The following is a 21,379-nucleotide window of genomic DNA, read 5'->3' on the forward strand; positions in this document are numbered from 1 at the left end:
AAGCATGTCGTGTAGAATTTTGGAATTGAAAAACTTACTAAATATAAAAAAAGACACTATTTTTGGACAGATAAAAAATAAAAATAAGACACTTAAATTGCGACGGAGGAATATATCTTTTTAGTGTCTACTGTTATTTTTTGTGTTGCATATTTTCGGATTTGATCAGACATTCTCAGTACTTATAATTAAATCTTTTTTTTTCATAGCTCCCGTCAAATTTAATAGATAAATTCGATAAATATTTTGCCGGAGACTAAAAGTGTTAACTTTTGATAAGCTTAAAAGACTAAAGCCCGTTTGGATTGGCTTATAAGTTGCTTATAAGTTGTTTTCAGTTTTTTTGAGTGTTTGACTGACCAGCTTAAAGTCATTTTGTGCTTAAAATAAGCTCAAAAAAATAATTAGGCCCATTTGACTTAGCTTATCTAAAGCAGCTTATAAGCCAAAAAAAATAAGTTAGATTACCGCAACTTATTTTTTTTAGCTTATAACCTGTTTGCTGCTTATAGGCATAAGCCCATCCAAACAGGCTCTAAAACTCATAAAAGTACATTTTTGTTACCTTATCAAAGGATCAGAACTGTTGGGCCTATTTTGAAGCTACCTTCAAACATAAAAGGATTATTTTGTCATTTCACTTGCATTTTACCTATTTTAATACTGCCCGAAATCTTATAAAAAATAAAATAAAGAGAAGGAAGAAATCGAAAAAAGACTACTACTAGTCGTCGATCGGCCATTAGAATATAGAAGAAAGAACTGAGCTGAGTTTACTGTCAAATAGTCAACTTTCATCTTATTGAAATAACTGTGAAAGAGAGAGGGGTGAAATTATGGGTATGGGAAAATGGGTAACAATAGCAATTATAGTAGCGATAATTGCAATGATGAAAGGATTAAGCAGCCAATTAGGTTTTGAAAAAGAGACAGCAATCGAATGGTTGAAACAAATGTCAGATCGGTTAGGAAATTGGGCAATACCTGCATATGTAGGTCTTCATACAGTTACATTAGCTCTTTGTCTTCCTTATGCTGTCTTCTTTGAAGCTGGTGCTTCTCTACTTTTTGGCTTCTTCCCTGCTGTTTTGTGTGTGTTCTGTGCTAAAATTCTTGGCGCTTCTCTCTCTTTTTGGATCGGCAGGTACCTTTCCCTCTCTCTCTATCTCTCTATATATACGTGCGCGTTTGGACATGCATTTCATCTCATGGTTTCAAATCCCAAATCATCTGAAAAGGCATGATTTGGGGTTTCAAACCATCGTTTCAAATTTTTTAAATATAAAACTTGACTCATATGTTTATATTTTGTAAAAAAAGATCCATAAGTTGATCGATATATATATATATATATATATATATATATATATATATATATATATATATAGACGCAGAGCGAGGATTTGAAGATTATGAGTTCTGAATTTAGAGTTTTGAGTGTAAACTAGTTAGAATATGTCTGAGGTTTAAAAAATCCTTAAATTGCCCTAAAAAGATTGTAATTTTTTAATCTGGGAATGAAATAGACTTGAATAGAGGTATAGAGGATTAATATCGGGAACTGGGGTTAATTTGTCTTAAAAAGATTAAAAAAAATTTAGGTTGGAAATGAACTGGATGTGAATAGAGAAGAAGGGATATAGAGGATTAATATAGGGAACTTGGGGGTTAATTTGGAATGAAATGGATTTAAATAGAGAAGAAGGGATATGGAGGATTAATATCGGGAATTGGCGTTAATTTGCCTAAAAAAGATTTTTTTTTTTTTTAGCTTGCGAATGAAATGGATGTAGACGATTAATATAGGGAACTTGCAATTGAGGTATACTTACTTGATGCTTGATTGATAGATACTTGAGAATTTGCTTGCTGAATTCATAAAGACTGTCTGGGTCTTTGAATTCCATTTGACAGCTGAATTGTATATTTCGTCTACTAGAGATTGTAGATGATATGTGACCAGGGGTGGTTGTTTGATTTAAGAGATTAGGTACTCATGAGCTCATTTCTTTAAATTAATCAAACCTGTCTAGCTTTCCAAATTTCGTTTGACTGCCAAATTGTATATTTTGTGTACAAGAAATTATATCTTCTTTTCGTGAGTCAAAATGAGGAGATTGCTAGCTCGCCCCTTAATTTCTTTGCAGGTTAAGTTTATATCATAGTAACTTTGCTCTCATTATGTTTTCAGTGGACCGGAATAGTACGTTTTGTCTATACCCAAAAAAATAAAAAATAAAAATTGAAAGTAGTCTAACTAGGTTTCCTCTCTTTAGGCTTTGCAGTTGAAATAGAGCTAACAACATTTCTCAATAAAATTTTCCAGCAGTAGCTTAGTGCTTGGTTTTTTGTTTGGGAATAATACTTGCTTATCAAAGAATAAAAACATTTCCTGTTTCAAAAAAATAAAATAAAAACATTTCTCAGTAAAAGCTCGAAGAAGTTAGTTTTATGATATGGTATTACGACAAAGAATCTCTTCCTTGACCTATAACGAACATCTCTTTATCTTGTTCGTTTCTTTTAGGATGAATAAAAATAATTGATGTCATAGACAAATATAGGAATAAGGGAAGGCAAGCAGAACTCTGCAGAAGTATGCAAGAAGCATTACCCTCTTAGCTATCATTTGGGGATACAAACAGATGTCAATCCATGTGTCTTTGCCTGGATTTATCTGATGTTCAGTAGCTTGTATAACTTTCTTGAATAATTTGCTACTGACAATACCATGTATCCGAGGTTCAAGGTTTCGTTCTTCTTAGATATTGTAACTTCACACACTTTGTGCTATATTCAGCACCATCATTCGGATCCTGGTTATAGCATAATGGATTATTGTCTACTGCTGCTAATTCTGTTGGACACCAAAAGTCATAATTGCTCACAACATTTCTATATTTCCGCCTCGTAATAGTTAATTTTTGAGAATTCTTAGTTAGTCTTATATCCTTAAAATATTACCTGAATTTCTAACACTTGTAGTTGAATTTTGGGTTGAATATAAATTCTATCCCCATCTGAAGCAACATTATAATGGAAGTACCTAAAACTAAAAGGGAGAAAAAAAGTTCATTGTAAGAATGACACCTTGTAAGATGGATGGTTGTTGTTTCACTTTGAGAGATCTTCATTTCACCCCCAATCTGTCATTCCAATCATGGTACCTTGGAAAATGTGAAAAGGGGTAAAGCTGTTTATAAATGGCTGAATATGAATTTTTAGTTGAGAATCTTCTTCTTGTTTGCCCAAGCTTACGAAATTTTACAGTCTCTTTATATACTTGTAATCTTCCCTTTTAGAGTTGTAGCTCCTATCTCTGACAGAAGGTGGTAGTACGGTGACTCAAAGGTATTCTCATCCGGGAGCTAAAGTTAAATCTACGATGGAGATTTATATCTTGTGGCACTTGCATGTTCTTGTCAGTTGATTTATGTTGTTTGAAAACAATGCTGAAACAAATCTTAGCATTGCTATCGAAGAAAAGGCAGTAAACTGTCACTATAACATTATGTTAGTTGCTTTTATAGATTTTGTTTATGAACCATGGGATATTCGAATTCTAATTTATCAAAAAGAGTTATTGGAATTCTGCATTGTAGAAGGTATTGTTTAAAGCTGTAACCTGAAAAAGATATACCAATATTAGAAACAGAGTCATGATGTGAAATGTTTCCACTCCTTAGCTATTAATTAAATTCATCAAAAGAGGATGCTTTGAGAAAAAAAACTGTTAGGAAGTAAAATGATAGAACTTTCAGGAAAATAGCATACAAGTCACTCAAGTAATCTTTTGATTGTTTAAGCTTTTGAACCTTCATGTGGACTCATTTGGAAACTTAATTTGGTATTTCCATCAGCCTAATCCAGGTGAGCAGAGTTGCCTGCTAGTGTGAGGTAGCAGGTACCTGGCGGAACAGTTGAGGTGTGGCCAAGCTGGCCCAAGCTCCACCCTTATCAAAGAAAAAAGCAAGGAAGAAAGAAATAAAGAATACGGCAGTGGCAGATTTGTAGCTTGACCATGTTGCTTTAGGATTTCAGAGTTTTCAGATATCTCATGGTTGTCTAAATTGGTTTGAACGTTGAGGATATACAAGGATTACACCAGAGTCACAAAAAGTATATCTATATCCATAGGTGTCTACTGGGTGACCCACTATATTCTTAGAACCAGCACACTAGATTAGACCATGAAATCCTTATAAAAAGAAGATTAGACCATGAAATAAGAAAGCAAAGAAGGCAGAATGTTGCTGGAAGGAATAAGGAGTACATTCATTTGAGGATGTATAGAATGAGACAAAGCAAATAAAAATGGGAGGGAGGGGTGTTTTCAATACGATCGGCTTATAAACAACTTAATTTGTTTTTAAGCAAATAAACACCCTGATTCAGAGGAGTTGGAGGTGCTATTGGCATGAGAACAGGTTATTGTCAATTTGACTACTTTGTTTCCGTTCATTGAAAAACCTTAACTTACAAATTTAAGCTGGGCAGCTCAGCCTTTTTCCTTCATCTTTCACTCCTACGGACAAAGGAAAATATATTCTAGTGTATTGTATCTCAGGAGGTATGTTCTTAGGCGGTTCATCCTAAGCAGCCTTTCGTTTGTGAATGTTAGTTTATTAAATGTTGTAGATATTTTTCTCCCTCTCATGGCCCTGCCATTGCAATTCTGATAAATGTATATTTTCAGGTTTGTGTTTCGTAGTTCGAGCTCTGCTATAGGGTGGGCACAAAACAACAAATACTTCCATGTACTTTCAAGGGGTGTTGAACGAGATGGATGGAAATTCGTACTTCTTGCCCGTTTCTCACCTATACCTTCTTATGTCATCAACTATGCCTTGGCAGCCACCAAGGTTAGGTTCTTCTTGGATTTCCTGCTTCCAACAGCAGTTGGCTGCTTGCCAATGATCTTGCAGAATACATCTATTGGCAGTCTTGCCGGTGCTGCTGTATCCTCCGGCTCTGGATCTAAGGCATCTAATTTATGGTCATACATCTTTCCTCTTCTTGGGATCTGTGCGAGTATCCTCATATCTTTGAGGGTGAAAAAATACTCCAAGGATATCGCGGTTGCTGAAACAGTTCCTACAGAGGATAATGACAGCAATAGATTGTCTTAAAGGAAAAAAGGAAAAGGCTTGAAGAAACAGTAATATATCATTTATAGGTTTTGCATTCCTTCTTTCCGATCCCTCTTTAATTTCCCCCTGATGGTGGTTGAAAGGGACGGATTTATCGAGCCGGCTGACAAAGCCCGGGTTCTCGTTGGAGCTAATGTAAAAGAAAGAAAAGTAACGGGGATGAGAGCATGATGTTTTTTCAAAGAAAGAAGTTGAGAATATTTATACCTCTACAGGACAAACATGTTACTATGTTTTATGCAGGCTGATTTTTCAATTTTTGAATCCTAAGAAACGCTGTGACTGACCTTGAAAAGAAAATTGCTAATTGAGCTTAATGGATAAATGGTTTCTATTCTTCCCTTCACTATGCATTTTGGTTCATCATGTAGAAAGTAGCTTGAATAGTTCGACAATGATGAATCGTATAATTTTGTAATTATGTTCATGTACAACGAGTTTTCCTTAGTTACTATTTTCTTCATTTCCCCCCCCTGCATCAGTTATCTCCAACTAAGCAGAATTAAGTTTTGTTGTTGAGTTGCGAAGAAACTTGCTGTTATCAGGTGTGGTTCAACCAGTGTTGAGGGGGTGAGATTGACCTGTTGGATAGAAGCATAGAATCAGTCCTAACTATAAGCAATGAAGCGCTCAAGAAAAGGGTGTAAGGCGCTGGTCAGTGCTTGGAAATAAAGTTGGTTTGCCGTATATTGAGAAGGCAGAGACTGCCCAGGCTTCGCCGTAATTCTGATCTAAGGTTGAATAAGATTAGATTAGTCTCGCTAAATTTGGTTTTTAACTTTAGATTAGTCTCCTAAATTCGTTCTCGAATGATCATCGGTGGAATTATGCCTAGGTGTCAAAATTTTCTCCATAGGGAACCCAAAGAAGAGATAGAAAAGGGAAAGCAGACACCTTAAATTAATAGCTCCATTTCTTGTTCAGGAGTGGAAGGTATGTTTAGCTCCTGATACATTACTATTTTGTAATCTTGCTGTTAGGAATAATGAATATTGGCTGTTACGAGTATTGCCTCTCTCGTGTTTAATGATAAGAGTACACTGGCCCTTGTGGTAGTGGGCAAACTAAGTATGTTTGCAAGGAAGTGTGCAAGTAAAATTCCAGCAGGTATATAGTATGTTGGAAGCTTTACATGCAGGGCGGACCCACGTGTATACAAGGGGTGTCATCCGACACGGCTTAGTCGGGAATTTTTTCTATTTATATATATATTTGTAAGGTTTGTGGCGTGTGGGGGGAACTTGGAGGAAAATATGAGGCGTAATTTTGACCCAATTTGGAGAAAGAATATCTTTTAGAAGATGAGGAGTTTTGAAGCAAAGTAAAAACCTAAATTAAATTTCGTCGTGTCTAGTTTGCAACGCAACAAACCGCTCGTCGATACGGAATCAAAGTGGAGAATTATGGACGTTACAAGTTAGGCTGACAGCGCAGAAACGCTGCTACAGTAACCAGGTTGCTACAGTGTTTATACAGGGCCGAGTTGCTACAGTATTGCTACAGTGACCCCGACCCGAATTTGACCCACTATTTAAGGATCAAATCTGAATCGTAAACCTCATTTTCAGCCAAGAATTCTCCAAATATTTCCCAAATCTTTTAGAAAATTCTCCCAACTTCCGTGCATTAGATTTTAACGCAAATTAAGTGAAATCCCTGAATTTAAGTTCGGACAACACATAGCTGCGATTATAATATCGAATTGCGGCGAAACTTGGCTTGGATTCAAGGTGATAATCGAAGATATTGCAACTCTAGCGGGTGAAAGGTATGAATCTTTCCTTATTAGTATTGATTTAAGCTTATCTACGGAGAAAAAGTTACTAAATGAGCGTATAAGGAATTTATGGGTCGAGAAATTGGATAAAACGTCGTGTGGGATGTTTATGGAATATTTTGGTGTTGATAATATTGTTGTTTATGTTGGTATTGTTGTTGTTGTTGTTGGTTGCTGAATTGAGATTTTGGGCTAGGCATATAAACAGGGGAGATGCTGCCGAAATTTCGGCAGATTCTAGAAAGATTTATTTGGAGGCTTAGGGTAAGTATATAACAACGAGCCTAACAATAGAATGAATGGTTTTATATGTAGATTTCAAGACAGGAGGTAGGTTGGAAAGTCGAGAAGCGAGCTTCCAGGTATGTTAAGGCTAGTCCCTTTCTTTCAAAGGCATGATTCCATAAATGTTTCCATAACCTCCTTGTTTTCAAAAGTTAGAAGTTCATGACTCTTAAAGCTTTTTATGATACTAAGGATGAGATGTTTTCTATGATGAACATAATGATGATGATTTTAATTCTAAAAATTCCGAAGCTATGATTTGAGGGCATTATGAGATTATTGAGCCATTCCATGAATCCCTTGATCTTACTTATTGTTGATGGTCTCACCTCATGTTACTCGTTACTTCAAGGTGAGATATAGCGAAGATAATGATTCAATTTTCAATGCTATCTAAGCTCATGATTCTCAAGACTCCCAGGACATCGTCGACTTCACCTTACGATGGTTGATCCTTCAAGGAAGGATATAGTGATAATGCTAATGCTAATGCTAATGCTAATGATGATGTTGATTTCATTTATGTATTATTTTGTATATGTATGTATGTATGCATTGCACTACCACTGATTAGTTGGGTATAACACCGAGTCCCGAAAGGGCCGGGTACGGATGACACCGAGTCCCGAAAGGGCCGGATACGGATGACACCGAGTCCCGAAAGGGCCAGGTACGGATATCACCGAGTTCCGAAAGGGCCGGGTACGGATATGACAGATGTATGTATAGCAAGTGTATGTGAACGCATATGTATGTATGTTGTGTATGGATGTGTATGAAATGTTTTTCCTGTAGATGAGTAGTTTATATGATAGAGATCTTAAGAAGAGTACGAGGTATAATTACTTACTTTGTCTTATGTTATCTTCATTCTGGTATCATACTACTATTCATGCCTTACATACTCAGTACATTATTCGTACTGATGTCCCTTCTTGTGCACGCTGCGTTCATGCCCGCAGGTGTAGATAGACGGGACAAGGATCCTCCATAGTAGGCTGCCTTCAGGTACCAGTTCTGATTGGTGAGCTCCACTTCTTCCTGGAGCATTGCCGAGTCTAGATATATATATGTATGATCTTTGTTCAGGGTTTGTTGGGGGCCCTGTCCCGACTTGTATACCGCAGTCATGTTCATAGAGGCTTTGCAGACAGTTCCTGTGTACAGCTTAGTTGTATTATGTCGGCATCATAGGTCCATTGTACATATACTTATGCATGATATTATACTCGTATTTAGCCTCTTGATCTTATTGTTTCCATTTGAGACACGAAGGATGTAAGTTATAAGTTGGTTCGCTCGGTTCCTGTAAGGTGCTGGGTGCCAATTACGCCTTACCAAGGGTGGGGTGTGACACCTGCACTGCCCGTGAAATGGGGCGTGACATCAAAAATCCAGTATACAACATTATACACCCGCTATACAACATTATACAAAACTCTAATTTTCTTTCTCACAACAATGTTTTAAAACTCGATGTACAACATTATACACCAGTGAACAAATATTTTATCAAATTATAAGATACACTATTATACAGTATAAAAGGTGCCTATACACCTATATACACTATTATGCCATATTATACACTATTATAAAACACTCACTCGTCTTCTTCCCTGCGCCTCTTCTAAAATTTAACTCGAATCTACTCCATATAACTTCAAATTTAAGCTTTGAACTCCTCTTAACGTTTTAGAATCAATTGGAACAACACTCAATCAAATAACTAACAAACTTGAAAAACCTAAATTTGAAATTTAACTTAAATCTACTCCAAAGTACTTCACGTTTAAGTTTTGAACTCCAGTAAAACTTGTAATCAGTTATGGGATCTGGCCGCGTTTGATTTAGTAGCTCCATGGTGGTGGAGCCTGACAGAAAATGGGAAAAGGGGACAATAGGCAAAGCAAGACAATGAGAGGAGGAGGCACTTCTTCTGTGATCAGCCAATTTGCACAGGATTTTAAAAGGGTAACTTACATAAATAACTACCTTTTAGGAGAAATTAACCATCCAAAACTACCCATTTCATATTTACAATTCGTAGCTACCATTAGACATTTTCCCTGTATTTGACTGTATTTGAATACACTGTTCAATTGTATCCAACCTTAAATGATGTCATATGTATTTGACTGTATTTCAATTTATTCGAGCTGCCGCGAGTTGAATGTATTCACTGTATTTGAAAGTATTTTAAAAAAAATCAAAATACTCTGTGTACATTCAAAAAACATATGAAGCCAAATACATTCAGATATAAGACAAGAAGCAAATACATTTAGATACAAGACAAGAAGCCAAATACATATGAGATACAAGACATATAAGCCAAATACATATGACGAAATACACTCAAATTCACTCAGATACACTCATACAAAGGAGAAGAAGCTGCAAAAAATATGTAAGAAAGATAATGTGTTTGTCTGGGTTCGAACCTGTGTGGGCAGAGACAACATCTAATAACCACTCCAGCACAGCCGCTTGATGTTGTATCATGTAGCTGCGAAATGTAATTGTTTCAAATAGTAGTTATTATCCATAATTACCTCTTAAAAGAAGTTACACCACATAATTTTTCCATTTTAAAATATAAGTCAATTTTGATAGCATTGTTATTTCAGTTGTATTTGCGCGTAATTAAATATTTATTTAACCAACAACATGCAAAAAAAAAAAAAAAACCACATTAAATACGTTCCCCATAATTTGAAGGAGATGAGTAATTGCACTGCTGATTTCATGAATTGATAAACCTTATACTTCCAATGATGAGATTGTCTTCTATATGAGAAAAAAACAATGACAGCAGAACAATGAATCTAAGAAAGGAAGACAAGAGCTTTTTGGCCTCTTATAGGTCTTGTCATGCATGCTCCTTTTGAGACCTAATTGATTCTCATGAATTGGGACAGAGTACTATTTACTTTTTTTTTTAAACTGAGGGAGTATTATTTACCGTATAAGAAAAGGGTTGAATTTTGAGTAGTTCTGTCAGAGTGTCAGTATACTATTTGAGATTTCTGGAGAATGATTTTATGAAATATTTATTTATTCTCCTCATTACATTGCTTAGTCCAAGTGTCTATGACATTATGATTAGGGAAACATGTATGCATCTTCTGTAGAATTTTTTCTTTGGGGTGGGGGACTGTATGTCAGAACCCATTTGCATTTGTATATGTAGGATTTTGTTTTGCCTGTCTTTTGTTATAGAGAGCAGATAATTACTTCTGAAGAATCGACTGATTGATCAGCTGATTCAGAGTTTTAGATAATAAAAGCGTTTTTTGTATATTGCTTTCTTTCTTCTTTATTCTGCAGCTTCGTGTGACTCAAATTTTGGTAGACTTCCTTTGCAAGTGTGTGTTTAACAAATTTCTTTATACATAGAGACACATTTACAGCCAGGAGCAGAAAAGCATAAACATATTGGCAGATGATAGTAGTTTAGCTGTCAATCCTTCCTACATAAGGTCTTGGCTAGACCTTTTATCTACAACAACTCGAGTGGCACCTTTTCTTTCAAAAAACGACCCGCTTATTAAGGCACTGGAGAAGGTATTTTAGTTGCATGTTACGTTTAAATATTCTGAGTAGTTAACTGTTTAGATTTTTTCCTTACAAATATGCTTATAATGTCTTGGTGTGTATAATATAGTGGACATCTTTGTGTATATCTCCATCCCTTATCATAATGGCTTGGCTAGGTCATTTTGCTTTGGCAATTAATGTTGTAAAAGAGAGCAGAATGGAAATTTAATTTTACCTATTAGGCTATTACTTGGTTACAGACTAGCTGGTTCATTAGTTTTATGCACATCTTTAACCTGTAATGGTGTTCCATGCTACTGGTGAACATGGAGTTGTCTGGTTGGACCAGCTTAGCACTTCAGGATTTCTTTTGAGCACTGACATACTTCAATTTGAGCTCCTTAAGGTATTTGTGCCTTTTAGTTTCTTGTTTTGACCAATATGTGCTTTTAATACTTCAGGAATTAGCTGATCATACTGCAGAGGTGAACGTTCAGCATGGGACTCAAGATGGAACATTCACTTTTCACTATTCAATTAGTGGCAAGTTGCATATATATCAGGTGTGTAAATAACTCCATCTCATCTGTTAGCCTTGCTCGTGGTTCCTAACATCACGCAAATAATAGTATAATTCTGTAGAAGTTTGAAATACAAGTATCTGCTTAAATGTAACGTGAAGACTTTTTTGTAAAGTCTAAACTCGATCAATATTCCCACGAGCTGCCTATACAAATATATTCATCACAGCTCTCATACATTAAGATGTTCAAAATAACCAACTACATATAGATGAGCCCATAAAATACAACAAGTTTACTAAACCTGGCCTTACTATGAGATCTCTTCAACTGGCATGCATAAAGACAAGGGAATGCAGGAACAGTTGTGAAGCTTGGTTTTAGTGGAGCCAGTTGTTACAGTAGTACACACATGTTCGAATAGTTCACTCATATTTCAGACGTGAAAAATTTATTATATGGACAGAAGGGGTCGTACCATGTCTCATGGGTGATGACTATGAGAATTTCCGACCACTTATTTTCATCAGAAAAAAAGAAAAGAAAAAAGTATCTCTGACCACTGTGATTTCAACATTTCAGACCTATTTTGTAACTAAAGTTTTCCTCTTTCACTGCTTGCTGATTTAAGTTTGACTGGCCTATTACTTTTGTTTTAAGCCAATATTTATAGTTATATTGTCAACTGCATTTGCTTGTTAATTATATGCAGCTAAATCTTTCTCCATTTATTTACTTGTGCAATTAACTGCTTAAAATGTTCTCTTTGGAGGTTGCCAGCGTGACATTCGACCTGCTTTTGTTGTTGGTTCTAGGATCATACTTGATTACACTTTTCAGTTTTCTTTTTATCACTCCCAGGGTATGTCTTCCGGTTTACAATCCTGATTCCCTTATTTTGGTTTACAAATTCTATCGTTCCCAAACACTACCAATTTATACCAAACTGAGACTAAAACGTCCTTGATTTGTCTACCAATCAAAATATAGTGAACTCATCTAACCAATCTGATGGTATTGTTCGACAGGGTCTTGACGATCTTATTAGTCTATTCCGTCATCCCCCATCACGGAAAGTAAAAACCGCTTGATTCTTGAAACATGACATTTCTGAATCAGGGGCTTGTGAATCAAGAAGCAGGCGTTACTTTTTGTAACCTTAAGGAAGCTAATCTTAACCAAGTTGTTTCCTATTGATCAATGGTTCAATGTGTCGTAGTCTAAACGTTTAGCACTTGATGAAAAAGTTTCACATATTTTGCTTCGGTTGGTATCCTGTAGTCTTTTTTTTTTTTAACTGAGATAAGAATGTAATTCTTGCAGCCAGCCTTTCTCATAGAATTATGAGTTCTAAACTTGTAATCGAGCTGACGCAAGGTGTCAATTTTGACGGATCGAGTGTATTTATGTTCCGAGAAAGATGCAGGAATTCTGCTTCTTAGAGAGTCTTTTCAAATACCAATAAGTTCATGTTAGAGTTCACTTACAAAAGCATATTATTTGTAGTTATTGTCTTGCTTTCAAATGGCTCCTTCCATGTTCAAAGTTTACATATTGCATATTGAAAGGCCATAATTCAAATCGAAACAGCAAAACAAGTAAACAGGTGAACTAGTTTTCCCCATACCCTAATACTATCCCAACTCAATATTATATTACTATAATGTCATGCCGATGTCCTTATTAGGAAATTGAAGTTAAGTCTTTTGATTACAAGGGTGACAACCGAGGCTTTTAACCAAGAAAGTTCGATGGGATAGCTTAGAGAAATCACAATGAAAACATACTCGCCCTGTTATAGCAGGGCAACCAACCCCTTTCAACATCTCGCATAATGCATTTCACCCTTAGCCTTAACTCATACGTTGGTTCTTCAACAACAGGGACTTTGAGAGCAGAGTACGGTTGACTAAACAAAGAAATAAAAGTGTGACACGATGATTTTTATGTGGGAACCACCAGGCTCACAAGGGCGATAAAACCATGACCTACCTTTACTCGTTAACAAATTCTACAAATAGAATTTAGGGATGATCTCAGCATGATACAACCCATAAATATATATTGCAACATAATTACCCAAATATAACATTGCAAGATTTAAAAAAGAAAAAAAGGGAGGTTTGTAATCTTTGTTCGTACACCACCAATAACAACAATATACCTAGTAGAATCCCACAATGTGGGGTCTGAGGAGGGTAAAGTGTACCAGACCTTACACCTACCTTGAAAGGTAGGGAGGTTGTTTCCGAAAGACCCTTGGCTCAAGAGAGAACGAGACAAAAGGTCAGATAGGGACGAGCATATCAAAAAATATGAAAACGAGAATTAAAGCGAGAAAGTCATGATAAAGCATTATGGAAAGAAAGGAGCAGTAACTACCATAGATAAATAAGATAATCGAAGTGCAAGACCCAACAAATATATGCAGAGATCAAATGGCAATACAACGAATGAGCCAAACTACAACTACTAGGACGAGAGAAAAAATGAGACTACCTCCTAGCCTTCTATTCTAATCTGGGTCCTCTACAACCTCCTACCTAAGATCATGTCCTCGGTAAGCTGAAAATATGCCATGTCCTGTCTAATCCCTCTCCCCAATACTTCTTTGGCCTACCTTTACCTCTCCTGAAACCGTCCAAAGCCAACCTGTCAGACCTCCGCACTGGGCATCTATATCTCTGCTCTTCACATGCCCAAACCATCTCAGCCTCGCTTCCCGAATCTTGTCCTCCAGCGATGCCACTCCCGTCCCGGATATCTTTATTCCTAATCCTATACCTCCTAATGTGCCCATACATCCACCGCAGCATTCGCATTTTCACGACTTTCATCTTCTGAAGGTGAGAGTTCTTGACTGACCAACACTCCGCCCCGTACAATAAAGTCAGTCTAATCTCTGTTAGTACACCGCTCATTAAAAATTAACTAAGCACAAGATGCCATAATCTTAACAGATATGAGTTTTCCATTTTCCATTTTCTTTTCCTAGTAAAATTTCTACCTTTTTCTAATCCCTTTATCAGTCTCCAAAAAATTCGTTATATATTCAGCATAAAAAAATTCTCCAATCCTTGGATTCCTATGTCCATTACATGCCAATTGTTTTTTAATAATATACACAATTATACACACTGATACATATTTATACAATATATATGGACTTGTATATCAAATATTTAAATAATTTATCTCCATAGTATAAATTGGTATAAACAAGGATAATACACATTTACAGGAGAAAATACCTTTTAGTCACCAATACACCTCAATTTCAACATTAAATTTACCATATTGAAAAAACAAATCCACCAAATACCTGTAAACAATGTATCAGTCTTGTATGATAATGTATATGAGGTGTTTATATACTATATACACTATTTTGAAATATTATATCCCATCAATGAAGCTTCACATGTTCTTCTTCTTCCTCGAGCCTCTTCTAAAATTTAACTCAAATTCTGCTCGAAATCACTTCAAATTACTATAAGTTTTCAAATCCTCTTAATGTTTCCAATTAATAGGAACAACATCCAATGATGTTTCCAAGCAAACCCAATAATACTTATTTTGAAATTAATCTCAAATTTCATATCGGAGAACATTCCATCGAAGTCAAGCAAAATCTTCGTTCCTAGACTGATAAAAGAAGAACTCTTACACCAAAGTTGAACATAAATCGCGAATATACACTTATTAGTAATTTTGTATAGCAATGTTGTATCATTGTGTTCACACGCCCAGTATACAACATTATACACATACTATAATCTTGTATTGATGTATTATATTGTACATGAAATTTGAGTTTCACCTTCAACTTTCTTTTTCAACTAGTATCATTCCCAAAGCTAACGTTAATCAAACTTGATCAACCTATCACTCTAGATTCAAGTTACTACTAGCTTTCCCATTAATTTTTAGCTTCACCCAAACAATTTTGCCAATATTAATCTACATTGGTGAAATTTAATAAATAAGACGAGGCCCCGAATTCTTCTTCTTCCTTGAGCCTCTTCTGAAAATTAACTCAAATCTATTCCAAATCACTTCAAATTTAAGCTTTTAACTCCTCTTGATGTTTCCAGTCAATTGGAACAACACCCAATCCAAATTCTAAAAAACTAAAGAATTTGAAACAACCTAATTTCAAAAATCGAAGCTTCAATCGGCATTCAATGGTGGACTTGTATTCTTCAAGTTTCAATCTATATATATATATATATATATATAAACTGAGGCAGTAAAATCGGGAAGAAGAAGAAGAAGAAAACAGTTAAAACAGTAGAGAAAATAAAGGGGTTTGACGATGAAGAGAAAAGATACAATTAAATTTGATTGACTATCAGATGCAAAGTATATTTAAGATTACATAGAAAGTGGGCCATTCTGAGAAAAAACCTCCAATATGGGCCCAATTTTGGTTGTAATTGGGCCCCAATTAATATACAATATTACGAAAGTACAACCCTCAACACTTCATTACACCTACGTAGCCAAGTTTTTAAGTTTTTAGTCGCATTGCCCAGTATTTTCTTACAAATTGTTCAAATGTAACGTCCCGTTTTGTCGTTACGGACTTTTCTTACTCAATTCCCAAATCACACTTGGGATTTTTGGGTTAAGTGGTTTGCCCCTGCGAAAGTTGGGCTGTGCTGGCGAGCCCGCCATTGCGATACTTCATCCACTTCAGCGGAAGGTGACATTTTTAAGTTAATCAGCCCCAACGGAACAATTCTCTGCTAGAGCGAGGTCGCGCTAGCGAGCCTCATTCCTCCCCACAGGAATCGCTAAGCCTAGCCTAGTATTTAATGCTCCATCTCGAAATTGGACCCTCATTTTCAGCCTTTACACTTATGGAGTTGGTTAGGAGGCACATCTAGAATGACTCCATTGTCATTGGGGAAGGTAAACCTCAAACTCCACCTCATCTATCATCATCCTTGTGATTATATTTCTTTATTGCAAGTATTTAGGAGCCCTTGGGGATTTAGGAAAGAACTCTCGGGAGTAATAAATCCTAGCTATCGACATGGTTTCTTCAATAAATAAAATGGGTTAAACATTTTAAGCAAGATTCACCTTGGGGGAAACACTCTTCTCACTATTCTCAAATCATTAACCAGATTTCCTAATTAGGTAAAGGAAAGGTCTTTCTTGAAATTAGGGGGTTTTTGTTAATAAAGGAAGGATGAGTTATTTGGATTTAGATAACCATGTCAATAGAGCCCTTAATTAGGGAAAACTTAGTAAACCTTTTTAAATGGGGAAAGTTCTGACTTCTACTCTTGTGGGCCCGAGGAAATTCTTAGATGTTCTAGAATCTTTCTAGAGTCGTATTAAATAGATATTCTTAGTGCATTTCTTAATCTAAACTTGCATTCATATCCCCTCTCATCGCGGAAAACTCTGAGGATGGAAGATAAAGTTCAAGAAGGATGTTCGTAGGACCTGCTGGGCCTCGAGGTAGGTTACGACTTACTTGAGTTAGACTCCAATTTTTATTTCACGTGTAATTAGTAGAGATTGATGGAGAAGGCATGCTTAGGTATTTGGAGACGATGTTAGGATGGAAACTCTAGGTTGGTACTGCTTATGTGAGGCTTGTCACTATTCTGTGTTGTTTAGACTTGTAGTTATGTTGTATGAGGAGTTCGTGGCTTGTTCATGAGATTTGATATACGAGTTAGGGATATAATCAATGAACTTGATGTACTATTACTCTCTTATTAGACTTCAGTTAGTGAGGCATATGTAGGAGTTTATCATTGTTGAAGAGATCGTGTTAAGGAGTTAATCATTTAAAAGGTCAAGAAAGAGTTTTAGATGTAAAATATGGTACAAGGTGCATTATTAAAGGTGTTGTCTTCGGGCTAGATTTTTGTAGCTACTTTGGTGCAATAATAAAGTAACATCTTACTTCAAAGATATAAAGAATCACAAAAGATCTATCATGCACTCAAATAAAAGTTTCGAAAAACTCTTATATATGTTCACTCAATAGCTTTTGTAGCAACATAGAATGAGTCGCATTATAAGAACTGTTGAAGAGAGTAAAAGCATTAAGTGTCAAAACATGAATATTTCAAAGTGTAGAGTTTTTGCAATGGATAATGAAGAAACACGTTAATATGAATTAATTATAGGTTCTTTGTGTTGTGGAAGCAGAAGACTGGAACGAACTGCCACTGGAATCACTGGTGGACGGTGGTCCTTACGGTTGGACGAATCCCCTATAGAACAGTCTCACTCCTAGTTAAATGCGATAGAGAAGAAACCATTGAAAAATACTGAGAATTCTGTCTTTGGTAAATCTAATCGTATATTGTAAGCATACATATATAAAAGAAATGAGGATTAACCGTAATTACAAAAATTAAAATATTTTATAGTGGACTTTTAGAGAACCCCTTTTGAGTCGCCTCTAATTCCGAACAGATAAAATAACAATTTTTTAAACAAATTAATAAAAATAATGCTACATAAAATGATATGACGGGAGTTATAAGTAGTCAAATAACGAACAAAATTTCCATTCTAACTACTACTTATGGTCAAAATTTAAGTGAATAGCAACAAGTCAAATTGTACATGACAAAAAAGGCACCAAAGTTCTTTGACCAAACCGAATTGAAGGATGACTGTAACAACCTAAATAAAGTTATCAGAGGGATGGATGGGCCGAAAGACATCGTAGAAAGACCAGACCTTGGCCTGTTAAGTTTTTCATGGCGAATATAAACCAATAGACAGTGTGTCTAGCAGTGTTTTATTAATAATAAAATTAAAAAATCCTCAATATGGAGGATTAGGTCTTACCTTATCAATACTAATGAGGTAACAAACTCCTACTAATTAACAACCATGAAGAAAAAAAGAGCTAGAGTTACTAATTTAAGCTTTTTTTTCCGGTTGAGAAAACCATTCAATTTAACAGCTCAAAACATTAAAAAAAAAATTATTAATCCTAACCAAACTAATAAAATGCTATTAATAGTAGCCCAAAATCTCTTTTTACTACAAAATGGCTAATGGATCCTTTTCTATTTTTTTAAACCATCATCATTAGATTGTGAGCCTAACGTGTAGAGGGTTTGACTTTGGTGCCTGCCATATGATATATAAGTAAAATAACTTACAAAGACATCGAAACTTATACAGACGAACAAAATCTGCTTTGCTTATCTCTTCAACCAAAGACACCACACGGTATGTTCGCCTGTGTAATATAATAACAAAATTTATATATTTGAAAATTAGATAAAAAGAACTATAAGTCTGCATAATTAGTATTCTCTCCGTCCCAATTTGAGTGGCTTACCTTTCATTTGATAATATAAATATCCTACATGATAAATTTATAACCACAAGATTCAAAGAACATTTTAGTACATTATGCACATCTTTAATTTAGGATCACAAGATTCAAAAGTCTCTCTTTATTTCTTAAACTTTGTGTCTAGTCAAACTAAGACACTTAAATTGGGATGAGGGGAGTAATTCACAATATATGAAAAGAATCGCAGAAAACTGAAGTTAAAAAAAAGAGTTGTTTGACTCCCCAAATAGTAAAACCCACATATAAATTGGGATGGAGGGAGTACATATCAAATTTAAAATTGCATAAGAACCCGTAAACTTCACATCTTGGATCCACCTCTGTTGGGGCCGTGTTTTTACTACTGCAAAGTTCATAGGGAAAACATCACTAATTGCCCCCAAAATATAAAATATTTACCCACCCATGCCCCCTTCCAAACTATTTTCGCTTCTACCCCCACCGACTGAAAATATTTACCTAGCATACCCCTCGGCCAAACCCCTTCCTCTCTGTGATACATGGCAGTATATTTATATACCATCATGGTATCATGGAGGACTAAAAGAAAGACTGAAACAATCCTCCATGATACCATCTTAATATATTTATATACCATGATGGTATTTTATATATATATATATATATATATAAAATGATGGTATCATAGAGATTATTTTTTCTAAAAATGTGTGTCATTTTTTAATAAATGAACATGATCATTCATAATACCATCTCGGTATATTTATATACCATGATGGTATCATGGAGGACTAAGAGAAGGACTGAAGCATCTGTCATGATACCATCATAGTATATAAATATACTGAGATGGTATCATGGAGGACTAAGAGAAGGGCTGAAGCAATTTTTATAATACCATCTCAGTATATTTATATATCATGTTGGTATCATAACTGGGGGCATTTCGGGTAAATATTTTTATTTTTTTCTGGAGTATGGGCGGGTATTTTTTTTTTATTTGAGGGGCATGCATGATGTTTCCCCAAGTTTAGATGGACAAGTTTATCAATGTGGGACACTAAATAAAGTTGTGGGGAAGACTTGCTAAAGTCCTCTGGGCTTAATCAACACGCCTTGGAGTCAAGCAGTCAACATCTACATGTATCATCTTTCTAAAAAACTAAGCATTAATCTTCAATTATTATACAGTTCTTAATATCCATATATACATATTGACTGGCCTAGCAATAATATAAGACAAGCAGCTACTTGACACTCATACTTTAAATTCCTAGTCTAAAATAGTGTATATTAATCGTGAAAGTGTTAACAATAATACTGCCATCACAGTATATTTATATATCATAATGGTATTATGGTCCTGAGGATCATATATATATATATATATATATATATATATATAAGATGATGGTATCATAGAGGTTTTTTTTCCTAAAAAAGTATGTCATTTTTAATAAATGAACATGATCATTCATAATACCATCTCGGTATATTTATATACCATGATGGTACCATGAAGGATTAAGAGAAGGACTGAAGCATCTTCCATGATACCATAATGGTATATAAATATACTAATATGATATCATGGAGGACTAAGAGAAGGGCTAAAGCATTTTTTATAATACCATCTCAGTATATTTATATGCCATGTTGGTATCATAACTGAGGGCATTTCAGGCAAATATTTTTAATTTTTTCTGGAGTATGAGCGGGTAATTTTTTTTTTTAGGGGCATGCGTGATCTTTCCCCAAGTTTACAAGGACAAATTTATCAATGTGGGACACTAAATAAAGTTGTGAGGAAGACTTGCTAGAGTCCCCTTGACTTAATCAACACGTCTTGGAGTCAAGCAGTCAACATCTACATGTATCATCTTTCTAAAACTAAGCATAAACTAAGTATTAATCTTCAACTATTATACAATTCTTAATATCCATATATACATATTGACGGGCCTAGCAAAAATATAAGACAAGCAGCTACTTGACACACATACTTTTCAATTCCTAGTCTAAAACATTATACATTTATCGTGAAAGTGTAAGCAATAATACTGCCATCACAGTATATTTATATGTCATGATAGTATCATGGAGGACTAAGAGAAGGACTAAAACAGTCCTCCATGATATCATCTCAATATATTTATATATCATGATGATATTATGGTCCTGAGGTGTGTCTCATTGAAGGACTGAGTGTGTGTGTGTGTGTGTATATATATATATATATATATAGATGGCATTATAGATGTTTTTTTTCTAAAAAAGTGTGTCATTTTTAATAAATGAACATAATCATACATAATAGTGTCTCGATATATTTATATACCCTGATGGTATCATGGAGGTCTAAGAGAAGGACCAAAGCATCTTCCATGATACCATCTCAGTATATTTACATCTTCCATGATACCATCATAGTATCTAAATATACTGAGATGGTATCATGGAAGACTAAGAGAAGGGCTGAAGCATTTTTCGTAATACCATCTCAGTATATTTATATACTATGTTGGTATCATAGGCATTTCGGGTAAATATTTTTAATTTTTTCTGGAGTATGGGCGGATAATTTTTTTTATGTGAGGGGTGCGCATGATCTTTCCCAAGTTTACAAGGACAAGTTTATCAACGTGGGATGCTAAATAAAGTTGTGAGGAAGACTTGCTAGAGTCCTCTGGACTTAATCAACACGTCTTGGAGTCAAGCAGTCAACAACTACATGTATCATCTTTCTAAAACTAAGCATAAACTAAGTATTAATCTTCAACTATTATACAGTTCTTAATAT

General features: G+C 35.2%; 1 protein-coding gene across 1 annotated transcript; it reads left to right on the plus strand.

Annotated features, from left to right (window-relative positions):
• Positions 1 to 680: 680 nt before the first annotated feature.
• Positions 681 to 5,496, plus strand: LOC132614556 (uncharacterized). The gene is made up of 2 exons (XM_060329023.1): positions 681 to 1,144; positions 4,697 to 5,496. Exons 1-2 carry the CDS (start codon positions 837 to 839, stop codon positions 5,127 to 5,129), a joined length of 741 nt encoding a protein of 246 aa, XP_060185006.1. The 5' UTR covers positions 681 to 836; the 3' UTR covers positions 5,130 to 5,496.
• Positions 5,497 to 21,379: the final 15,883 nt, after the last annotated feature.

Source organism: Lycium barbarum, chromosome 10 (assembly GCF_019175385.1).
Source record: "Lycium barbarum isolate Lr01 chromosome 10, ASM1917538v2, whole genome shotgun sequence".
Classification (NCBI taxonomy): Eukaryota; Viridiplantae; Streptophyta; class Magnoliopsida; order Solanales; family Solanaceae; genus Lycium; species Lycium barbarum.

What these genes read in the sequence shown, in the direction of transcription:
- LOC132614556 (XM_060329023.1), top strand. Translation starts at nt 837, where the DNA reads ATGGGTATGGGAAAATGGGTAACAATAGCAATTATAGTAGCGATAATT. An exon ending in CTCTCTTTTTGGATCGGCAG is followed by an intron (nt 1,145 to 4,696) that starts GTACCTTTCCCT and finishes GTATATTTTCAG; the next exon opens with GTTTGTGTTTCGTAGTTCGA.